This window comes from Carassius gibelio, chromosome B16 (assembly GCF_023724105.1).
Source record: "Carassius gibelio isolate Cgi1373 ecotype wild population from Czech Republic chromosome B16, carGib1.2-hapl.c, whole genome shotgun sequence".
Classification (NCBI taxonomy): Eukaryota; Metazoa; Chordata; class Actinopteri; order Cypriniformes; family Cyprinidae; genus Carassius; species Carassius gibelio.
In genome coordinates, this window is record NC_068411.1 from 12483035 (window position 1) to 12502846 (window position 19812).

The following is a 19812-nucleotide window of genomic DNA, read 5'->3' on the forward strand; positions in this document are numbered from 1 at the left end:
CTTTTTCCTCTTTAGTATCTGTTTTTTCTGTTAGACTGTTACGCACTTAGTTGCTTAATAAGGTAGTACTGGAAAAAAAAAAAAAGTGACAGAGAAACGGCGTGAAGTGAAAAGACATTTAAGATCAAAGCCACAGACATTTGTGTGAGATGACCTTTTGTCTTTAGCTGCTTCATGACGATTTTAGGTCTGGAAATGTAACCCCTGTGTTTGCTGGACATAAAACTGAACAAACCTTTCAGTTTGATGTCCAGCAAACTCCTTTTTGTTTTTGCACGGAGCTGCATACAAAATGAAAATAACTCGTTCAAGTTATGAACTTGAGTGTGCAGCTCCGTGCAGACATGTCTGCAAGCACATGAATGTGTTCATATGTGTATATTTTTATGAGGCATCCCAAAACTCTCCAATTAGAAATAGACACATTTTGAATGTGTCTAAGCTTTAATCAAACCAGTAATAATGAAACACCAATGAAACCGTGCCAGCCGCACAGTGAAGCTCTCTCTCTCTCTCTCTCTTCACAACAGTAAGCAGGTGATGGACAGTGTGAGAAAGAGAGGGAGGGGAGTGACAGGAAGCCACAGCAGGTGAGGAAACCATGAGATGAACTGATCAGAACAGAACTCAGACTGGCAGAAGACACATAAACAGAGGCTGACAGATTTTGGATTCGATTAATTGTGAGTTACCGACTATTTTCACTTTTATTTTGACTATCGTCTTTCTTTTAAAATGCTGACTACAATTTAAAATTAACTTAAAGTAGGAGCCGGTCACATGCTTATTTCTTGTCTTTATCAGATCCACAAATCTACTTCCCCTGTGTTTTTGACATACTCGGTTGTTGCAAAATGAGATGTTTTATTAGTCATGAACATGTGAACACTGAAGTGAAACTTTAAGCACTCTTCTAAATCACAGTACTTTATTCGAAAGTTTGATTGTGTTTGTGTATATGCTCTCCAGTGACTGATGGAGGGTTTGTGTGATGTTGGATCACTGATATAGTTGTATGTTTACAGATGCTTGTCACAGTGTTATCTGTAGCCATGGTGATGCTGACAGGTCACCTGATGTATGGGCTGCCTATGGTAAATTATGCTAAAATATGCATACTATATATTGTTCCTAGAATGGTTTGTTGTGGAGACTCGTAGTGTGCTGCATGCTCTGTGTTCAACTAATCTGCTAAAGAACTAGTGCAAAACCGTATTTTAATGCATTTTAAAAACACAGTGTCACTCAACTGGATGCATCCATAACACATTTTCTTGTTTTAAACAGGACGGAAAAAGGCTAAATCCAAGGGCCCTTCCAGTAGAGCTGTGTGATCCAGGTGAGAAAGCATTTCGGGCCATTATTTCTCTCAGTCTCGTATCCGGCATCAATTTCTCTGAACTCTCTCCCCGTTTTTGTGGAGTGCGTCAGCGTACCTTTCTGTCACAACACTTCCCAGTATTACATATGTGATGAGCAAGAAATCAGGACATCACTGGTTATTTATTAGGTTTTTCTTCACCGTTCTTTCTTCTTCCTTTCCCTCTGTTTCTTTTTCTCTCGTGATGGGAAATGGTATGTTCTGACACAGAAGCATAAACCACTTCCTTCATTAGAATGCCACTGCCTGTTTGAGCTACTTTGTAACGTCCTGTTTTTGATGCTATTTCTCGTCTATCCCTTTAAGAGACCTCAGTCAGCAAGTCTGGGTCTGTGCAGAAAAGTGTGGTGCATGTATGTGAGTGTGTCTGTGTGCTAGCACCCACATCCGCCTCAAACAATTCAACATTTGCCCTTTGAGCTAAATATCTGTGCAGTCAAATCCATGTTAAGTTATTACTTTTAAATGTGCTACGATATTCCTTTTAGTATCTATGCAGTGCATTAAGTTAAATAAAAACCTTTGCACTTTTCTGATAAACTTTTGCTTTAACTTGCAAACCTCTTCTTATGGGACTTATTTGAGGTGGGAGGGCAAAAACTATTTATAGAATAGTTTTCTAGAAAATGCAAAGAGTTTTAGGGGAACGCATCAGTTTAACTAGAGAATGCACTTTTGATTAAAAATGTTCGGTTAGTGGAATTTTTTTTTTTTTATTATTATTATTTCAAATAAGTCAATCAAACAAATTACAGTAACAAGAAACCCCATCCCACCCCTCATTTCATTTTTCAACATAGTAAACTATTTCTTGTGAATGAACAAGACCGATTCATTAGCCACCACAGGTAAATAAGAATACTAAAGTTCATTAAACTGTAAAACTAAATGCGCTAAATGCACAAGTTTGTGCGCTTATGATTATGATAATAAAAAATAGTTGCAAGCAGCAGTTAAGGGCCCATGCACAACAGCGGTAGAATGAGGGGCAAATTTTCAAAGCAGCAAGCGACCAACTGCAAAAACAAAAAAAATATTGGAGATTATTTTAAGCAAAATCCATAAATAGAATCATTTGTAATGTGACATAACTGCTTAGTACTTTTGACCAATAGGTGGCGTTGACACCGAATTGATGTGGTATAGTTAGTGTAAGATGCTATACGCCAAATAGCAATATATGCGATATATAGCCAAAAATATAATTCATTAAAGAAGCAGCTACTGATGAGATACAGTTTACCCCATTATGATGCAGTGCAATCCGATTTCGATTCGATTCAATATAATGCAATACTATTAATACGATGCAATGAAAAATATGATGCTATGCAATTCAATTTGGTACTGATAGTTCGCTTTTATTTCTTTGTTTCAGACAGACGCTGAATCATAAATTAACTTAAGTGCCTTCTGACTTCTAAAGGCCCGTTCACACTATGCACAATAACAATGATATAGATCATTGATAAGATAACACAAAGATAACAATAAAGATGTAGTTCTAAAACGATAATATAACGACTATAACGATAAATGCACTGAGAAACGATATCATTGGAATCACATTCAGAACCATTTTGTTTCCAGCTGATGAAAAATCCAAACATTGACAGCCAATCAGAATCCGTTCTGCTATAACGGTCTCGAAAATGTAAAGCAGCAGATGGGTGTGCAATTAGAATAAACAGACGATATTGTTCGCTGGTGTTGACGCTAATATCGGTATCTTTATAGTTATCTTTATGGTTATCGTTCTTGGTGTGAATGGGGCTTTACACCTCGGTCTCCATAATGTTGTGACACGTCATGTTCCCGTAGCAGAAGTAGAAATGAGAAAATGTGATGATAGAATTATTGATCATTTCTCAGTAATAATCTACTAATAATTATATATAAATAAATAGTTTTTTACAGACACAAATATATTAGAAACAGTGCATCGCACTACAAATGCTAACTTGTATCCGATGCACACTTTTTTAAATCGATGCATTGCATTGTTAACGTGTATGTTGATGCACCGATGCAAATAAGAATCTTACCATTAGTGCTAATAAGTCAAAGCTGCAGACATACAGCCTTTGATGCATGCCATCAAATTCATTGATGCGATATATGACAACCGTTCTATCATCATGAAATCTTGAAATTTTAAGAAGGACAGAGTTAGAATTTGCTATGATAAATGTTCAGACACTTTTCACTCAATGTGCCAGCTTTCATAACTTTTACCATTAATGGTTCTATGAGCTGCTAAAGTCTCGAGCAGAAATACCAGATCACAGTACAGTTGCTTCATGATACCCAAAACATTCATGTATTATGAAAGAAACTGTAATCTGACCAATTGAATCTTCTGAATTTTACACGGCGTCATCAATTCACACTCACACAAGTGAGAGATGCAGCTCAAGCTAAAGACATCCATCTAACACCTTCATAATTTGACCAACAATTGCATGGCCTCTGCCCTCTTTCTATCTTAGACAAACTCAACTTATATAGACTAAAACTTCTTTACTTTGAATTGATTTGACCTTAATGTTCTTTTTTTTTTGTCCTCTGCATTTCCACTTCCTATTTTTCCCCTTCGTCTTCCCTACTGTTCACCATCTCTTAGGATATTATTACACTTCTGACAATAAGTGTGTTCAATGCGATCTCGGTTTCTACACAAGTGAGAAAAACAGAGAGGATAGATGCCACCGCTGCTTCCAGAACTGCAGACCTGGTATGAAGCTTGTTACACCTAATTAATGATATTATAAACAAGATGAAGTGATAATAGAAACAGGAAGTATGGCAAAACGTGTGTGTGTGTATGTGTGCATGCTAGAATACAACATGGAGGTGGAGAAGGATTGCACAAGGACATCAAATTTAGTTTGTCGCTGTAAAGAGGGTTACATTTGTTTGCGCGATCCATACACGGACCAATGTGACTCCTGTGTTGCTGCCCCCACCACAATCCCATCTTCCACCTCTGCTGATGTCCCATCATCCACTACATCCACTGCATCCACTACATCCACTACATCCACCACTTCATCTACTAAGATTGAACTGGGTAAGCACTGTTGTTTATCTCTGCATGATGTATGTACAGTTGTATTCTAGGGGTAGTACGCTTGATGCAAGGTTTGATTATGGACTGGGCCAATATTTTGACAGGGGCTTCTGAAGCATCAGGCCCCATGGCCAGGACCGGATTCATGCTAGGCATGTGCCTATGCTCACAAGAGGACCCAATTACAATAATAAGGAGAAATAATTGGCTATCTATTCTACGGGGTACCTACAACAGCAAAAGAACCAAAACCAAAAAAGACATTTACCAAGCAAATAAATATAACACACATTAAGATAAAAACAACAACTCTTTATATGTAGTATAGAAATATACATTTAATACATTTATGTTTCCTCCTGATATTTGGCATACAAAGAGACCTTTTTAATAAAGTAGTTTTGCCACTGACAAGCATACCATTTCTAGGGTTGCCACCTTCAATACAGAAAAATAAGGGACGCCTGGGGGGTGGGGGATGAGGTGGATGATGTGCGAGTGGTGGTAAATCACAATTTAAAACTTAATGTAATAAATATACAAATATTAATTGCTAATGAACTGAAGTAATTTTTTTTATATAAGGTGGCGTGAAAACAGATTTTGGATAAAATATTTGTCATTGTTTGCAGACAGTAACACAATCCAAACAGTGAAACCAAATAATAAATAACCGTGAAGAAGACGAAGATCAAGAGCTGCTTTAGTAGGCAGTTTACCAGTCATAACACACTGGACCAGCTGACCAGTCAGAGCACATTGCATATTTTGGAAAGAGGGGTTTCATTGAAACAGGAACAGTGTGTTTGAGACAGATTGGGAAGAGGGGTGCTGCAATAATGTAAATTATGTAAATTATGTTTTTGGAAAATCAAGCATGAAAACTTTAGAAACCCCCAAAAACAAAATAAATGCTTTATAAAAGGGCATAATAGGACCTCTTTAAAGTAGAGTAAGTGGCCTGCCACTAGGAGGAGCAGGAGGTAGGGTTGAATACTTAAATCCTGACTTTTGTCATGGATTTTTGCAGAAAATAAGCTCTGAAACAAACCAAAGTAAAATAAATTAATACATAAATATGTCCTCATGAACCCTAAAGCGTTAGATTCACACGCAAGGTCTTGCATTACTAATGTATCTAACACTGACATAAGTATTTTGAGCTTGTGTTAACCACAAACATTATTTCAGGAATTAACAACACATTCAAACTTATGTCCGGGTTTCAAGGGTCATTCGTGCAGCACAGTAGAAAGTCAAAACAAGTTCCTTCAGTCTTGATATTCGTTAGATATTTAATTGCAGACATTCATTAGGGAAATCTTTCCCTAATAGGATCTTTTCCATTGAACCTGTTCAGCTATTCATCTCAACATGAATGCTAACTCAGAACCCTGTGTTTATTTTACAGGTGACAGTAAATTTGTTCTGTGGATTTTATGTGGATTAAGTTTTCTAATGCTATCCATTATCATCCTTACGCTGTTCCTCCGGCTCTGCAGGAAGAAAGAGAAGGAATGTTTTAAACATTGTGAGTAACACACACCTAAACACAAACTCATTTTTTTCTCCTATGTTTTGTGAGTTAATCCTTATCTTATCTTACCTCTCACCGTCTCTTTTCTTCATTAGTTGTCAGGCAGTGCTCGTTGGGTGATATGGAGGTTAGTAATGAGCCATTGTACACTTTGGCAGTATGTGATTGTGAACAAGTCATGAATTATCTGACTCACAGTCCTTCAATCTCTTCAGGTGGACAGTGAGACTGCACCTCCTACTAGCCAACCAGATGAGCAGCCCCATGCCCAGGAGATGCTGTCACATGGCAGCACACCCACCAATCACAACACAGACTGCTCGTTTCATCAGCCAATCAGCTCGGAGCAGGCTGTGCCTCCAGCTGGCAATTTAGGTACTATAAAGAGTAGCTTTTTGTAATTTTCTTCTTTTATAAAAATTATTTGACTGTGAAATCATGTCAAGTGGCCAAACCAATATACATAAAAATGCAGTAAAACACAAAACAGAAAATTGTATTATCAAGAGGACCACTGTAGACCCTCATGATTGTGTGACAAGGTCAATAAGCTGCTTAAAATATCACATAAATTGTTTGTATGTATATTCATGTAGGCTATGTATGAAATTAAATGTAATACAGACTTTTCACTCAAGGGTTATCTTTGCATTCAGTTGAGCTAAAGTTTCTTTCATTGAAAACTCTGCTCCTGCTTGCACTGGCCTCCATCAAGAGGGTAGGGGACCTGCATGCATTTTCGGTCGACGATTCGTGCCTAGAGTTTGGGCCGGCTAACTCCCAGGTAATCCTGAGGCCCCGGCCTGCCTACGTGCCCAAGGTTCCCACTACACCGTTCAAAGACCAGGTGGTGAACCTGCAAGCGCTGCCCCTGGAGGAGGCAGACCCAGCCCTGGCTTTACTCTGTCCCGTCCGAGCATTGAGATGCTACGTAGACCGGACACAAAGCTTCAGGACCTCAGACTAGCTCTTTGTCTGTTACGGAGACCGCCAGAAGGGGAGTGCCGTCTCTAAGCAGAGGATGGCCCACTGGATTGTGGATGCCATAGCCCTGGCTTATCAGGCTCAAGGTGTGCCCTGCTAGTTCAGGTTGCAAGCTCACTCAACTAGAAGTGTTGCATCCTCCTGGGCGCTGGCATGTGGTGCCTCGCTGAAAGATATTTGTAGAGCTGCGGGCTGGGCAACCCCTAACACGTTCGCTAGGTTCTATAGCCTTCGTGTAGAACCGGTATCCTCCTGATTTCTCACCTCAAATGGGTAGTGGCACTGAGAGGCCCCGGTTAGCATTGACTTGCTAGACTTAAAAGTAGACTAGACTTAAACTAGACTTAAACTGCTCCAGAGTGTACATACTGTAGACCCTGTTGAGATCCTCCATCACCCTAGGCAGCTGGACACGGCTGAACGCCTGGTTCCAGGCTTTCATGATGAATCCGTGAGAACCATGGAAGGCCAGGTTCCTTACTGAGACCTAAGACTCGTATGTGTATAGTCCATGGTATAGCCTTAGAGCCTGTGTTTCCCCGGCAGACTTCTGCCTTCCCAAGAGGGTTTTAATCACCTCAAATTTCTCCATATACACCTAAACGGATGCTATATGTGTATTTGCTCCCGAGACCTCCTTTGGGAAGGATGAGGCTTCCTCAGCGTCCCTGTTCCAAGCAGAACGGATACGTTTTCCCAGTGTTTTCTAATCTCACCCAGTGAGGTAGTGCTTTGACAATGGTGAGTGGAACTACTTGTTCCAAGCCCCGGCCTTCACCTTATAGGGGTGCAGGCGGTTCGCACAGGGCACTGGAAGGGGCAGCACCCATGGCGCTTTGGTAGATCCCATTTTGCGTCGGTGACCGACGTAGCATCGAGAGTGACCGACTCAAAGGGAAGGTCTCGCTTACATATGGTAACCCTCGTTTCCTGAAGGAGGGAACAGAGACGCCACGTCCTGTTGCCATGGTTGCTGTGGTCTCCGGCTCGGCTCCTCAGCGAAAACCTGGTATGCATAGCACCTGTTGCCTTCTTATACTCACACTGTGATCAGCGGCAGCTGGATGCAATAATTGCATGCCAATGTGCATTGGCTCGTTTAGTTTACACTCAAAGTAGATTGGTCTATCGAAGCGGTATCCCATTTTTCATCGATCAGCGACGTGGCGTCTCCGTTCCCTCCTTCAGGGAACGAGGGTTACCATACATAACCGAGACGTATTTATCACACAGTTTTGACTTTATAACTTGAACGCAATTGCAAGAAATTTTTTTTTGAGAAATGCGAGTTATTAACTTGCAATTGCAAGAAAAATAGTCTGAATTGCAAGAATTCTTACATCTTGCATTTGCTATGAAAAATGTCAAAAATATAAAATAAAAAGCCGCACTTACCTTGTTTTGTTTTTTATTCAGTGGCAGAAACAGGATTGGATATGAACCACATAAAAAAGCAATGAAAAAAAAAAAACGTGCAAATAGTATGAAAAATCATCATTCTCTCTTTCTCGTAGGCCCTCTTCACATCTACGGTCCCAAGACAGTTTTTGTTAGTTTGCTCAATCAGTTTGGACTGGATGGCGGCGAGAAAAAAGCACAACAACTCCAAGAAGAATCGCTAAGCAATATCAAAGTGCCCTGCCCTCAGTCTCCCCCCGTCCATCTGTCTGAGGAGGAAAGGAGCAGAGAGAACGATTTCATCTTCTTCCCATCTCAAGAGCAAGGGAAAGAGTGTCACATATCTAAAGAAGAGGTGCTGTGAGGGATAACGGATTATTTGTGTCCGTCTTCTTCCGTACTGTTCGACTGCGGTGTGGTTTGTTTTAACTGATGCTTCATGAGTACCCAGTAGCAAAACTCTAACCCTAGCAGGGGATTTCATCTAGAGAGCAACAGGCTGTGTTAGGGGAAGGCCTGGGTGTGTGACTAACAGTATGGACCACATACTTGTTGCGTATGAGCTTGACAGTTCATGCCAGCTTTGCAATTTCACCCATAAACTACATTTATGCGTAACCACTGATTCTAAACCATCAGAATGGCAGTGGGATGCTGATGTTGACTGTGGGAAGAGTCGATACCAATGGCTTTCACGTCTTACGATGGCTGAATGACTCTCAGGAAGTGTTTGAAAGCAAGAGCAGCTCTAAAACATTCAGAAGACCAAAGATTCACAGATGTTGTGAAATGTATTTTATGTACATTTATTGAAGTCATTATAACTGCAATGTTTCCCATAATTTCCTATCTATCTATCTATCTATCTATCTATCTATCTATCTATCTATCTATCTATCTATCTATCTATCTATCTATCTATCTATCTATCTATCTATCTATCTATCTATCTATCTATCTATCTATCTATTAACTTCTGTGGCATTTGAGTCTTGACATTATCGAAATACAAAACATTTGTAATTAATTGTAATTAATTCTATTACAAATGTAAAAGACACAAAAACAGTTTCTTGTTCTCACGCAGTTTATCAGTGTTCAAACACGTTAAGTCCCTGGTTAATGTTGTCAGTGTTCTTCCTCTTTCCTTTGGTTTTTAAGCGACAGACATGATGGATTGTGCCATCAAAAAAGCCCTGACATTTTGATGGTGGTCTGGAAATGTCAACATTGCTTCTTCATTTAGAAGTCATTAAGCAGAGCACAGGAACACACTGTTGTGTCATCATATATTATTTTTTACATTCGCTGTTATACACATTTTTAAACTTGATATTAATCATTGAGTGCAATAAAACCAATAAAGATTTATTTTTGTATATGTTTCTCAGAGCACTTCATTAATTTCATAGCAAATGCAAATACAATTTCTATTTTATACAACTGGGTAGGTAGTTGACATACTTTAAGATACTTCTAGGAAATGAAATGCTATATTCCCATCAAAAACTGCTTTTTAAAATATTTGAAACAATATTTTGTTCATTTTATTATCATTTTATAGATGCAGTTTCTATAAATTCATATTACTTTGAGACATGTTAAAATAAATGAAAAGCTTCATAAACAATAAATTTACATGCACTTTACCTCATACATTCATTTACACTTAGAAAAGTCCATAGGCATGGTGACCAAAAACTACCCAATTATAAATACAAACAAGCGAGCAGAGAATAAAACCTTCATTTGTTGAAAAAGATTAGCTCTATGTTGTATGTTATGTGCAGTGGCAACACAAATCTCTCTCTATCTCAGCATTTCTCAGGAAGGACAGTCATTCTCACAAAACCTTCAGATGGGTCACCTGAGTACAGATTTTGCAGGTTTGTATCAGATTAAATACTCAATCCACAGACGCATCAGTGGTCTTTTTCCTGCTCTTTTCTCAGACATCCTCCAGTTTTTCAGTCTTTCCACACATCTCCTGGACTGGCATTGGTACCTCCTCTTCCTCTGTGCACTGGCTGGATCCAGAGTTGCTCTTGTCTGTGCAAACATTGGGTGAAATATTAAACACACAATTTTATGGAAATCACACAAATTGGTTTACTTCTAAATATTATAATTAAGTGACTATAGAGGTTAATTAAAAATAGAATATTTTTTTTTAAAATGGGTTTATGAGTTTTCATAGGATTTCTGTAGTCAGAACGTTCTTTCTCTACTCAGATACTCTATATTACAGCACGACTTTAATGATGGCTGTTGTTGTTGTTTATTATTAAATAAATAATATTTTATATACATAGTAATATTTAGTATTAGGAAACAGTGCGTGATGGTAATTTTTGTGAAATTTTTCCACCATTAGGTGGCGACAAGTGACTGTTTTACAAGTGAGCATTTAAGAATTTTGTATTGAAAGAGACTGAAATGGAAGTTATTTTTATTTTTAATAACAGCTTGTAAGAATCAAAAAATGCAGTGAGTAGCACTGTCATCGGAAATCATCCTTAACAGATGAAAGGATAATACGACAAAGATATCGCTTTCCTCAGCGGACATTCAAACTCATGTTTTATTATGAATGTGAGATTGAGCTAAGGAATGAATGCTGTATCAGATAAAGGGGGAAACAATACTCTACACCACATAATACAGTGAGCTTTTAATTAAGTAATACAATGAGTTTTTAATGAAGCAACTCAGCGTTCCTTCGTTACTAGTTCTAAAGTGACATTTCCGAATAAGTAAAGGAGGCTTGAGCTCAGCTGTTAAACTGTCAAACTGAGATTTGAATCTGAATTAGTTCCACACAAAGGGTTTATAATGACACTCTGCTGCTGTTTTTTGTATATTTTTACACTCATGTTGTCGAACTGTTCAATGTAATATACCTCGAGCAATACCGGCTCTATATCAGTGGCTGTGATTAGGCCAGAGACACAGTTCAACATGCTGATATAAAGACAGTATTGCTCTCTTTCTCAATGATATTGCTCATTTATCTTATATTATTTTATATTATTAGATAAACAAGATGGGAAACACTCAAAATAGATGGTCAGTCCATCTTGGATTATAATTATATTATATTATATACAAACTGGAAAACACACAAAATAGATGGTGAGCCCATTTTAGATATCATATGATATGATATTATTAGATATACAAGCTGAGAATTATATTATATTATATTATATTATTCATGCAATGGAGTGTCAGTATAATAAGCACTCATGCAAGTGTATAAAGAGCACTGATGTGTTGTTTATAGTAGCACTGACCAGGTGATGCTGGCATGATCCATCCATATTGTCGTGCATTTCTGCTGATGAGAAGGAAACAGGTGAGCAGAACGCACACACACACACACGCACAACACAGACTCACCGAGATCCACATTATATCTGGAAGAGGTTGATAGAAAAGGAGCAAATGGATGGAGAAAAGGAGAGAGAAAGAGTAAACAGGTCAATAGAGAATACACCTGATATACTCTGTGTGTGTGATAGACTCTTTGCCTTCAACAGCAACTAATTTAACAGGTTGACCACAGCGGGTCAGGACACTCACCATGGGTGGGCGGTATTGTTGTAGTAATAGCTGAAGGAACAGTAGCTGTCTGAATTTTCTCACACGCTTGGCAATCACTGTCTGTGCATCTGTAGCCCTCAACACATGTGCACACTGCATTACTTGTTGTCGTACAGTTCTTCTTATACGTCATATCTGCAAAGTTAAAACAGTGAAAGGGCTTATGTAGCACTATAAGTGTATATTCGTTTCTCCAACTGTGAGAGCTCACACTTATCAAACAATAGTTAATTTAATTAAAATGTTTACCCCAGAAATTTCATCAAAAAATATTATTTCTACCATTATTACCACAAAAATGAAAGCTGATTTGAGATGTGGTGAAAATAACTTGATTGATTGAATTGAATACAATTTCATATGAAATTCTGTAAGAATTGTCAGAATTACTGTTTAATTGTAAATGACCCACACAATAGAAAAATATGCAGTGTTCACATTTACCTTGACCGTTCTTTGTTTTCATCACATTTCATCTCAGAGATTCTTTGTTCAACCATTTGGGGTCAGTAATAAATATTCTTATTCAGCAAAGTCACAAAAAAGTATACTGATCAAAAAAGACCGCCAAGGCATTTATAATGTATCAAAAGACCTCAATTTCAAATAAATGCTGTTCTTTAGAAATTTCTATTCAACAACGTATCCTGAAAAAACTCTAACAGCATCCAAAAAAATGGCAACACAACCATTTCTCATACACTTTTATACACACGTGGTCAGAAATGTTGGAACCCTTGATAAATATGATCAAAGGCTGTGAAAATAAATCTGCATTATTAATCCTTTTGATCTTAAAAAAAAAAAAAAAATCACAAAAATCTAACCTTTCATTGGAGGATAAGAATTTAAAATGGGGGGAAATATCATTATGAAATAAATGTTTTTCTCTAATACACATTGAACACAATTAACGGCATCCTTTTATTCAATCGTTTTTTAAACCTCCATTTGCCAAAACAACAGCTTTGAGTTGTCTCCTATAATGCCTGATGAGGTCAGAGAACACCTGACAAGAGATCAGAGACCATTCCTTCATCCAGAATCACTCCAGATCCTACAGATTCCCAGCTTCTCCTCTTCAGTTCACCAGATGTCCAGGGACTCCAGCAGAAATATAAGCCCACGACAGCAGTATATTTCATTAACACAAGGGATACTTTTTATCCCTGTGTTCAACAAACCCATCTTGAGTCTTTGCTGCAAAAAAATCTAATTGTGTAGTTACATCCGATATTAGCTAGTCCTGATTGAAGTTCCAGTTGTGTCTGAAAAATGAATAAACTGGGGATTGTTTTTGGATGGGAGCATTTTCTTTTCTTGATTTTTTTTCTTGAAACCCTCCCAAACAACATCTGGTGATGTAGGTGCTGTTTAATCATTTTTTAAAGGTTTTTAAGACTCAACTATTTCCTGTAATTCTCCAGCTGTGGTCCTTGAAGAGTCTTTAGCCACTCAGACTCTCCTCCACATCATGCATTAGGACGATATAGACACATTTTGTAACATTCTGTTGATTGGAACTTCTTAATTATTGCCCTGATTGTGGAAATGGGAATTTTCACTGCTCTTCCCTAAAAGTCACTTTCTAATTTGTGAAGCTCAGTTATCTTTTGCTGCACATCAGAAATATGTTCTTTGGTTATTCTCATTGTGATAGGGGAAACAAATGCTAAATTCCCTTAATAACTTATATTCCTGTGAAACAAGAAGCCATGGCTGGATAATTTAATGTTCATAATAGTGTGCTCAAAATTGTAACTATGAATATATTTTACTCATAAGAATTTCTAGGGGTACCAATAATTGTGCCCAATGTGAATTTGAGAAAAACAATTATTTCACAATGAGATTTTCACCCATTTTCACTTTGATCATATTTACCAAGGGTACCAACAATTCTGACTACGTGTGTATGCACCCAGGATTATTTCCGAGCACCAAAGCAGAATATTAGAATGATTTCTGAAGGATCCAGTGACACTGAAGAGTTCAAATGTGACCATCTCACAACAAAAAGAATGAAACCCTTTAGGACATAAAAGTGCCTCCACTTCTATGTGAGCACAGTCATTTCAACAAGACAAGTGTCAAAATAAAACAGCAAGCTCAAACTGTTTTTTTTTTTTTTTTGCTGACTCACAAATAAACTCTCACACCACCTCAGGATACTCACTTTTCATTTCTGCTCATCACTTTTTATCACGAGACTCCTTGGCCAGGTCATTTGACCATAACATCCATCTACAATCTCAACTAAAGTGTCATTTGGCACAAGCTTTTAAATACTTGTTTGTTCAGTTACTTTAAACATTAGTTTCTCTCGTTTTGCTTGCTATATCACCTTTTCTTCCCAATGACAATTTTTTGTATTTTAGCTTGTATATTAAGTATTTAGCTTGTTTAATCGTCAAATTCAGTCTTCAGCAGGACATCTGCATATCAAAACATCTCTGTAGGCAGTTATTTCCATTACCACTCAGGTGCACCTGTTTTTTTCCAGTGCTACACAATGTATTTTCAAGATTTGCTGTCCTACATCATGTTTGTTACCAGACGGTTTTCAGACCCCCACCTACAGTACCTTCATACTAAAAACCCACCAGGATCTGCTGAAGGGGAAGCCCCTGCTTTGTTTTACTGTCATGTTTGGTATTTCTAGTATATGACTTTTCAAACTGATTCATCTGAAGATTCAGAACATCATTCTAAGAACATACAACATGTTTTATGATCATAAAGAAATCGAGTGGACATACAGTCTTTGGTGCACGTTCTGCAATCAGGGCACCAGTTGAAATAGCTGTTATAGTCGTTCGTGAAGAAGCCATTTCCACATGTCGCACACTGAGTAGCAGACTGGTATTTGCAGTTCTCTAACACATACTCTCCTGTATAAACACACACAAAGGCAGGGAAACATGCATGTGAGGAGAAGTACTGACACATTAGTGTGGCAGAATCATGCTGACTCTGACAAAATGATGACATTCATGAACGCAGTATTCAACGCTCACTGGTTTGAGAGTTTACATGGTTGAGTTCAGAGAACAAGTCATCCTCATCCGAGAAACTTGATGTGTCATTCAAAGACCTTAGATAAATGTCATTAAACCAGACTATAGCTGAACCCTGAAATATTCTTATATAATGCAATCGGCACATCCTGACTTTTCGAAATATGCCGCAAAGAGCCGAACATCATTTAAATGGTGCGTAAACGGTATACAATCAATACTATAATAATTTGTCTCTAACATTAGACTAATTACATTACACTTTAGTCTTTATACTCTGTTAATTATCTTATCCTAAGCGAACAACAGCCTAGTTCTTTTTCTATATCTGACTCAACACTGCACACAAGTGATGAGGCAGCTAATTTCATTTACCTGGTTTACATTTTTTGCAGCATGTTTGGTCATATAAGTACTCTGTTTTGTCATCGCACAACGTTGATTGGACGAGTGGAAGGACATGTGATGAAAGCAGGAGGACACTGAGCAGGGCAAGCATCTTACTGGAAGAGAAAAAAGAAGCATGTGAAGGCTCAGAATGACACATGACACCTGGAATGACTTTAAATGGGTTCAGAGACTGTTAAGTCATACAAATCATGAATATATTACTTGGCTGTGACTGGCCTCACTTCATGTTAAATGTGATAATTACTGATAAATAATTTTTTGGTTAAATTAGGTCCCCTCCCTTTATTTTGATCTTTTGTCACAAAGTATGATCAATTAAATATGCAATAAAAAAATAAATAATAATAACATATATGGGTTAGGGTTAGGGTTAGGTTAGGGTTAGGGTTAGGTTTTATATATATATTAGCAGAAATGTTATCTTTAACATCTGATCTCTAACATCTTAACATTAATATAACATATATATTTTTATTAGATTTTTTGTTTTACTTTTGAAAAGTTGTATATTTAAAAAAAACCTTACTTTTTTCCCCAAAACAAATACTATTTTGTTGAAACAAACAGTGAGTTAGTAATGTTATTCTGCCATTATGAGAAATTATAAGTTCTCTAATTAAAATTAAATACTTTTATTCCAAAACAAACATAATTTTGTTGAAACAAACAATGAGTCAATAACGTTACTTTGCTATTGCTCATCTCCATACTCTGTACAAATAAGTGCATGAAATACTTTAAGTGTTAATGATTATACAATGAACATTTCAGCACAGTAAAAAAAAAAAAAAAAAAAAAAACCCTGACAGATCCGGCCATTCGCTTACTAAAATCAGCTTGACCTAGTTACCTTTTTGTAGCTGTCATTGATTTTAACTTTTAATTTACATTGATAAAACTATTTTTTAGTCTCACAATAAGATCACTATAGATTTGTTGCAACATCACATACAAGTTGACCCTTTTTTACCATCCCTGTTAAATCCCGCATCCTTTAAATATGCTCTATGATAGTGAAGTCCTCAGAAGAGTGTGGCTGAAGTCTTACCTTGAGAGCATGCACCAGATAGGAGAAAAAGACGAGAGCTGTGAGTTAGTCAGGCCCCTCTGAAACTTTGAAGATGAGGGGACAGCTCTTCAGCATTAAATCTTTATCAGAAATGTCAGATGAGTCATATTTAAACTAAGTTCAACAAACGTTATATGAGTGTCCTCAGGACCCCCAATAGCAGCAGCGGGTCTTTCTGTTGATATTTCTCCTGCGCATCTTTTTCCTCTACCCCAAATGTTCCATTAAAGGTTTTCTGTCTTCTTTTAACTTTAAACTAGTTCCAAAACACACTCTCTCTTTCTCTCCGTCTCTCTTTGAAATGAATACATGCGCACACAAACACTCTAGATGAAAAGGGTCTTGATCCATCATCATGTCTCATTCTGAGTAAAAGCATGAGTAAAAAGACACGCTCTTAACAGACACTCATTCTGAGATGTGAAATCAGTAGTGATGCCAGTGGTTGAATAACATCCAATCACACAGAATCCATGAAGCTCATCATTTTATCCTGAGTTTAGATTAAAGCATCTGCTTCGCATAAAGTACACTTTGTCTGAGAGCTGCCATAATGGTTTCTATTTTTGGTTTATTTTCCAAAACATGAATTCACTTTATCTAATCTTGATCCACTAACTCTTTCTCCTTAACTGTTACTCACACTTATGAGCTGTCAACTCATTGGTTTGATTCGGTGGAACTGATACCACTATGAGAGAAGAGTCATGTCCTTCTTGTAGTTTGTAGATTGACATGCCACCGCAGCACACGTGCACACACACAAACTCAGTAGTGTTTACAGTAAAAGGAGGGCTCACCACAACATCGCTACATCTGCGAAGATATAAGAAATGTTACCTCAGCACATACAGATAACATCACACGCTGACAGGCAGGCAGTTTTCTGAACTCTGCACCAGGCTTCGAGTAAAAGAGTTTTCCGCTTATGAGTGAGACCCCTCCTCTAAGCAGTCACATTAGGTCAACGTGAATTTCTATTCCGTCACATACCTGTTACTGGTGTGTTTTTGCATTTAAGCTGGTTTCCTCTTAATATTTTCACACTTTCCTTTACAGGCGACAGCTGAAATTGTGAACTGACTGAAGTTCATTTGAAGGTTGAAGATGAAAATCCTGACTGATATTGAAATGTTCTCTTTTAACATTTAAACTGTAATTTTTGTCTATTTTAGTCATCTCTTGCAGGGAAACTGTGTGTTCAGCAATATGTCCAGTAGCCAGATTCATAAGAAAGGAGTTATGACATTTCTTAAAATAAGTTTGGCAGAAGTGCAATTCTTGAAACTTTTCTCAAATGCTGAAGTATTCGCAAAGGCTTGAAAATGACGAGGCTGAGTGGCGTTGTGTTTGAAATATATATTTTTAAAGAGTCTTTCTAAAGCAATATATTTAAAATACATTTATTTCATACTAAGTATAGTTCAAATGTATTAACATATTTACTGACATATCGTTTCAGAATTACAATGTATAATTATAATTTAACTTTATTTGGAGTATTACTTGTGCACAATGCACATTTCTTCATATTAAGGCTAAAATGTTTTAATATCACTATTGATTATCTTTGAATAATATCAGGCTTTAAATACAAGATATTTAAAGTTTACCTGAAGTAGATCCAACCATTTTAGCACAGTCAAATATACTTCAGTATATCTTTAATTGGACTTCACCATTACTTCCGGACAATGAAAGTGCATTAAGTACAAAATTAGTTGTTCTTATTTAGCAGACTTTAAGTATGCCAGTTTAGTATACTTAAAGTACAATTGCAGGGTATTTCTATTAAGTGCATAAATATGTAAATGTATTTGTGGTATACTTAGCATGAAAGATATTAGTTTCAAATACATATATATTTTTCACTAGGGGAGCCAATTGCACTGAAGAGAGTAACTGAATTTCAAATTCAGCAAAAAAGTTACACAGGACTTATCATTGTTTATGCTCTTGATAATTATTTTAGAGTATTCATGCACATCCCTAGTGGCTAGAGTCGCAATATTTAATAGCAACAATTATTCTGAAACCAATAAATTAATTTAAAATCCTACCTTTCAGAATTTAAGACAAGAACCGGATAATTCGTGTAATGATCATGGAAGGAAGCTGATGCAGAGCCATGAGTTATAGGGAAGTTACAGAAAGAATAACGAAGTGGAAAGAAGGTGGGGCCATAGAAGGATTAAAGGGGGGGTGAAATGCTCGTTTTCACTCAATATCCTGTTAATCTTGAGTACCTATAGAGTAGTACTGCATCCTTCATAAATCCAAAAAGTCTTTAGTTTTATTATATTCATAAGAGAAAGATAGTCTGTACCGATTTTTCCTGGAAAAACACGACCGGCTGGAGGCGTGACATGTGGGCGGAGCTAAAGAATCACGAGCGCGAGTAGGCTTTTGCGTTGAGAGCGAAGCTGTGACAATACCGTGAGGACAAAACCAACCAAAACAAACCATGGCTAACAGTCAGATTCAGCCGTTTATTTATGATCCAGAATCAGATCCAGAGGCTGAAATTTAACAAGAGCAGCATCAGCAACAACGTCTCTATGTGGTATGTACTGAAACAGTATATATTTGCTTAGCGGTTTTGGAAAATGACTAAGTTCCACTTTGTCGTCTTTTTTTTTTTTTTTTTTTTTTTTTAAGCTGTACATGTGGAGAGTGCAGTTTGATGACAACATCGCATGTTGTTTACTTGATGTGCTTAGGCGCCTATAGCTAAGTTAACAACACAGAGATATTTGAAGCAGTTTTACTCACCGCCTGCGGTTCCAACACACGATCGTGACCCTTTTTCGTTGGGACTGCATTATCCTTAAGAAATAAACGATGTGCAAATCCGGCGTCAAACTGGGCCTTGTTTGTAAAACAAGCATCTTCGAAATGCAGGGAACAAACACAAACACTTGCACAACTCCGTTGATGCTCTGTAAAAATAAACTCCATCCACTGGTCCCTTAATACTGTTTTTTTTTTGGTAATCTGTGCAGGGTTGTCTTGCCCTGGCAACCAAAAACACACTTCTTTTGTGACATTTCGCGACGCTCTCGCTCTGATCAGTGAACATCTGTTGTGCTCTCTCTGCTCTGCTATACAGGAGCGTGCGCTCTTCCGGCAGACGTGCCCTCATGACCCATATAAGGAAATTCTGCTCCATCTAACGTCACACAGAGCCATACTCGAAAAAAACTTTCCGAAACTTGTGACAAACCGGAAGGAGTATTTTGGGAACAAAAATACTCTTTCAAACGTACAACTTAATTTTTTTAACTTTGTCCATGTTTAGCATGGGAATCCAACTCTTTAACAGTGTAAAAAACTCAGTATGCA

General features: G+C 37.4%; 2 protein-coding genes across 6 annotated transcripts; one reads left to right on the plus strand and one right to left on the minus strand.

Annotated features, from left to right (window-relative positions):
- Positions 1 to 534: 534 nt before the first annotated feature.
- On the plus strand, positions 535 to 9749 carry si:dkey-260g12.1 (uncharacterized). Its single transcript, XM_052578128.1, has 9 exons — positions 535 to 683; positions 1026 to 1094; positions 1288 to 1339; positions 4005 to 4115; positions 4221 to 4451; positions 5863 to 5982; positions 6084 to 6115; positions 6204 to 6363; positions 8487 to 9749. The coding sequence occupies exons 2-9, from the start codon at positions 1026 to 1028 to the stop codon at positions 8732 to 8734; spliced, it is 1023 nt and encodes a 340-aa protein (XP_052434088.1). The 5' UTR covers positions 535 to 683; the 3' UTR covers positions 8735 to 9749.
- cd27 (CD27 molecule) lies at positions 9718 to 18615 on the minus strand. 5 transcript variants are annotated; one of them, XM_052578130.1, is made up of 6 exons: positions 18531 to 18615; positions 15366 to 17286; positions 14733 to 14864; positions 11953 to 12108; positions 11664 to 11786; positions 9718 to 10419 (listed from the first exon to the last, which is right to left on the minus strand). In XM_052578130.1, exons 2-6 carry the CDS (start codon positions 15535 to 15537, stop codon positions 10319 to 10321), a joined length of 684 nt encoding a protein of 227 aa, XP_052434090.1. In that variant the 5' UTR covers positions 15538 to 17286; positions 18531 to 18615; the 3' UTR covers positions 9718 to 10318. The 5 variants fall into 5 exon arrangements, with proteins under 5 accessions (XP_052434090.1, XP_052434094.1, XP_052434092.1 ...); XM_052578134.1 differs by having other exon boundaries at positions 15366 to 15493; positions 17311 to 18609; XM_052578132.1 differs by having other exon boundaries at positions 15366 to 15493; positions 16450 to 18609.
- Between the last annotated feature and the right edge of the window lie 1197 nt (positions 18616 to 19812).

Coding starts and splice junctions, on each gene's coding strand:
- si:dkey-260g12.1 (XM_052578128.1), top strand. CDS start 1,026: ATGCTTGTCACAGTGTTATCTGTAGCCATGGTGATGCTGACAGGTCAC. Junction 6,116..6,203: donor GCTCGTTGGGTGATATGGAG/GTTAGTAATGAG, acceptor CAATCTCTTCAG/GTGGACAGTGAGACTGCACC. Junction 6,364..8,486: donor GCCTCCAGCTGGCAATTTAG/GTACTATAAAGA, acceptor TCTTTCTCGTAG/GCCCTCTTCACATCTACGGT.
- cd27 (XM_052578130.1), bottom strand. CDS start 15,537: ATGTGTCATTCTGAGCCTTCACATGCTTCTTTTTTCTCTTCCAGTAAG. Junction 11,787..11,952: donor AACAATACCGCCCACCCATG/GTGAGTGTCCTG, acceptor AACCTCTTCCAG/ATATAATGTGGATCTCGGTG. Junction 10,420..11,663: donor GATCATGCCAGCATCACCTG/GTCAGTGCTACT, acceptor ATGTTTGCACAG/ACAAGAGCAACTCTGGATCC.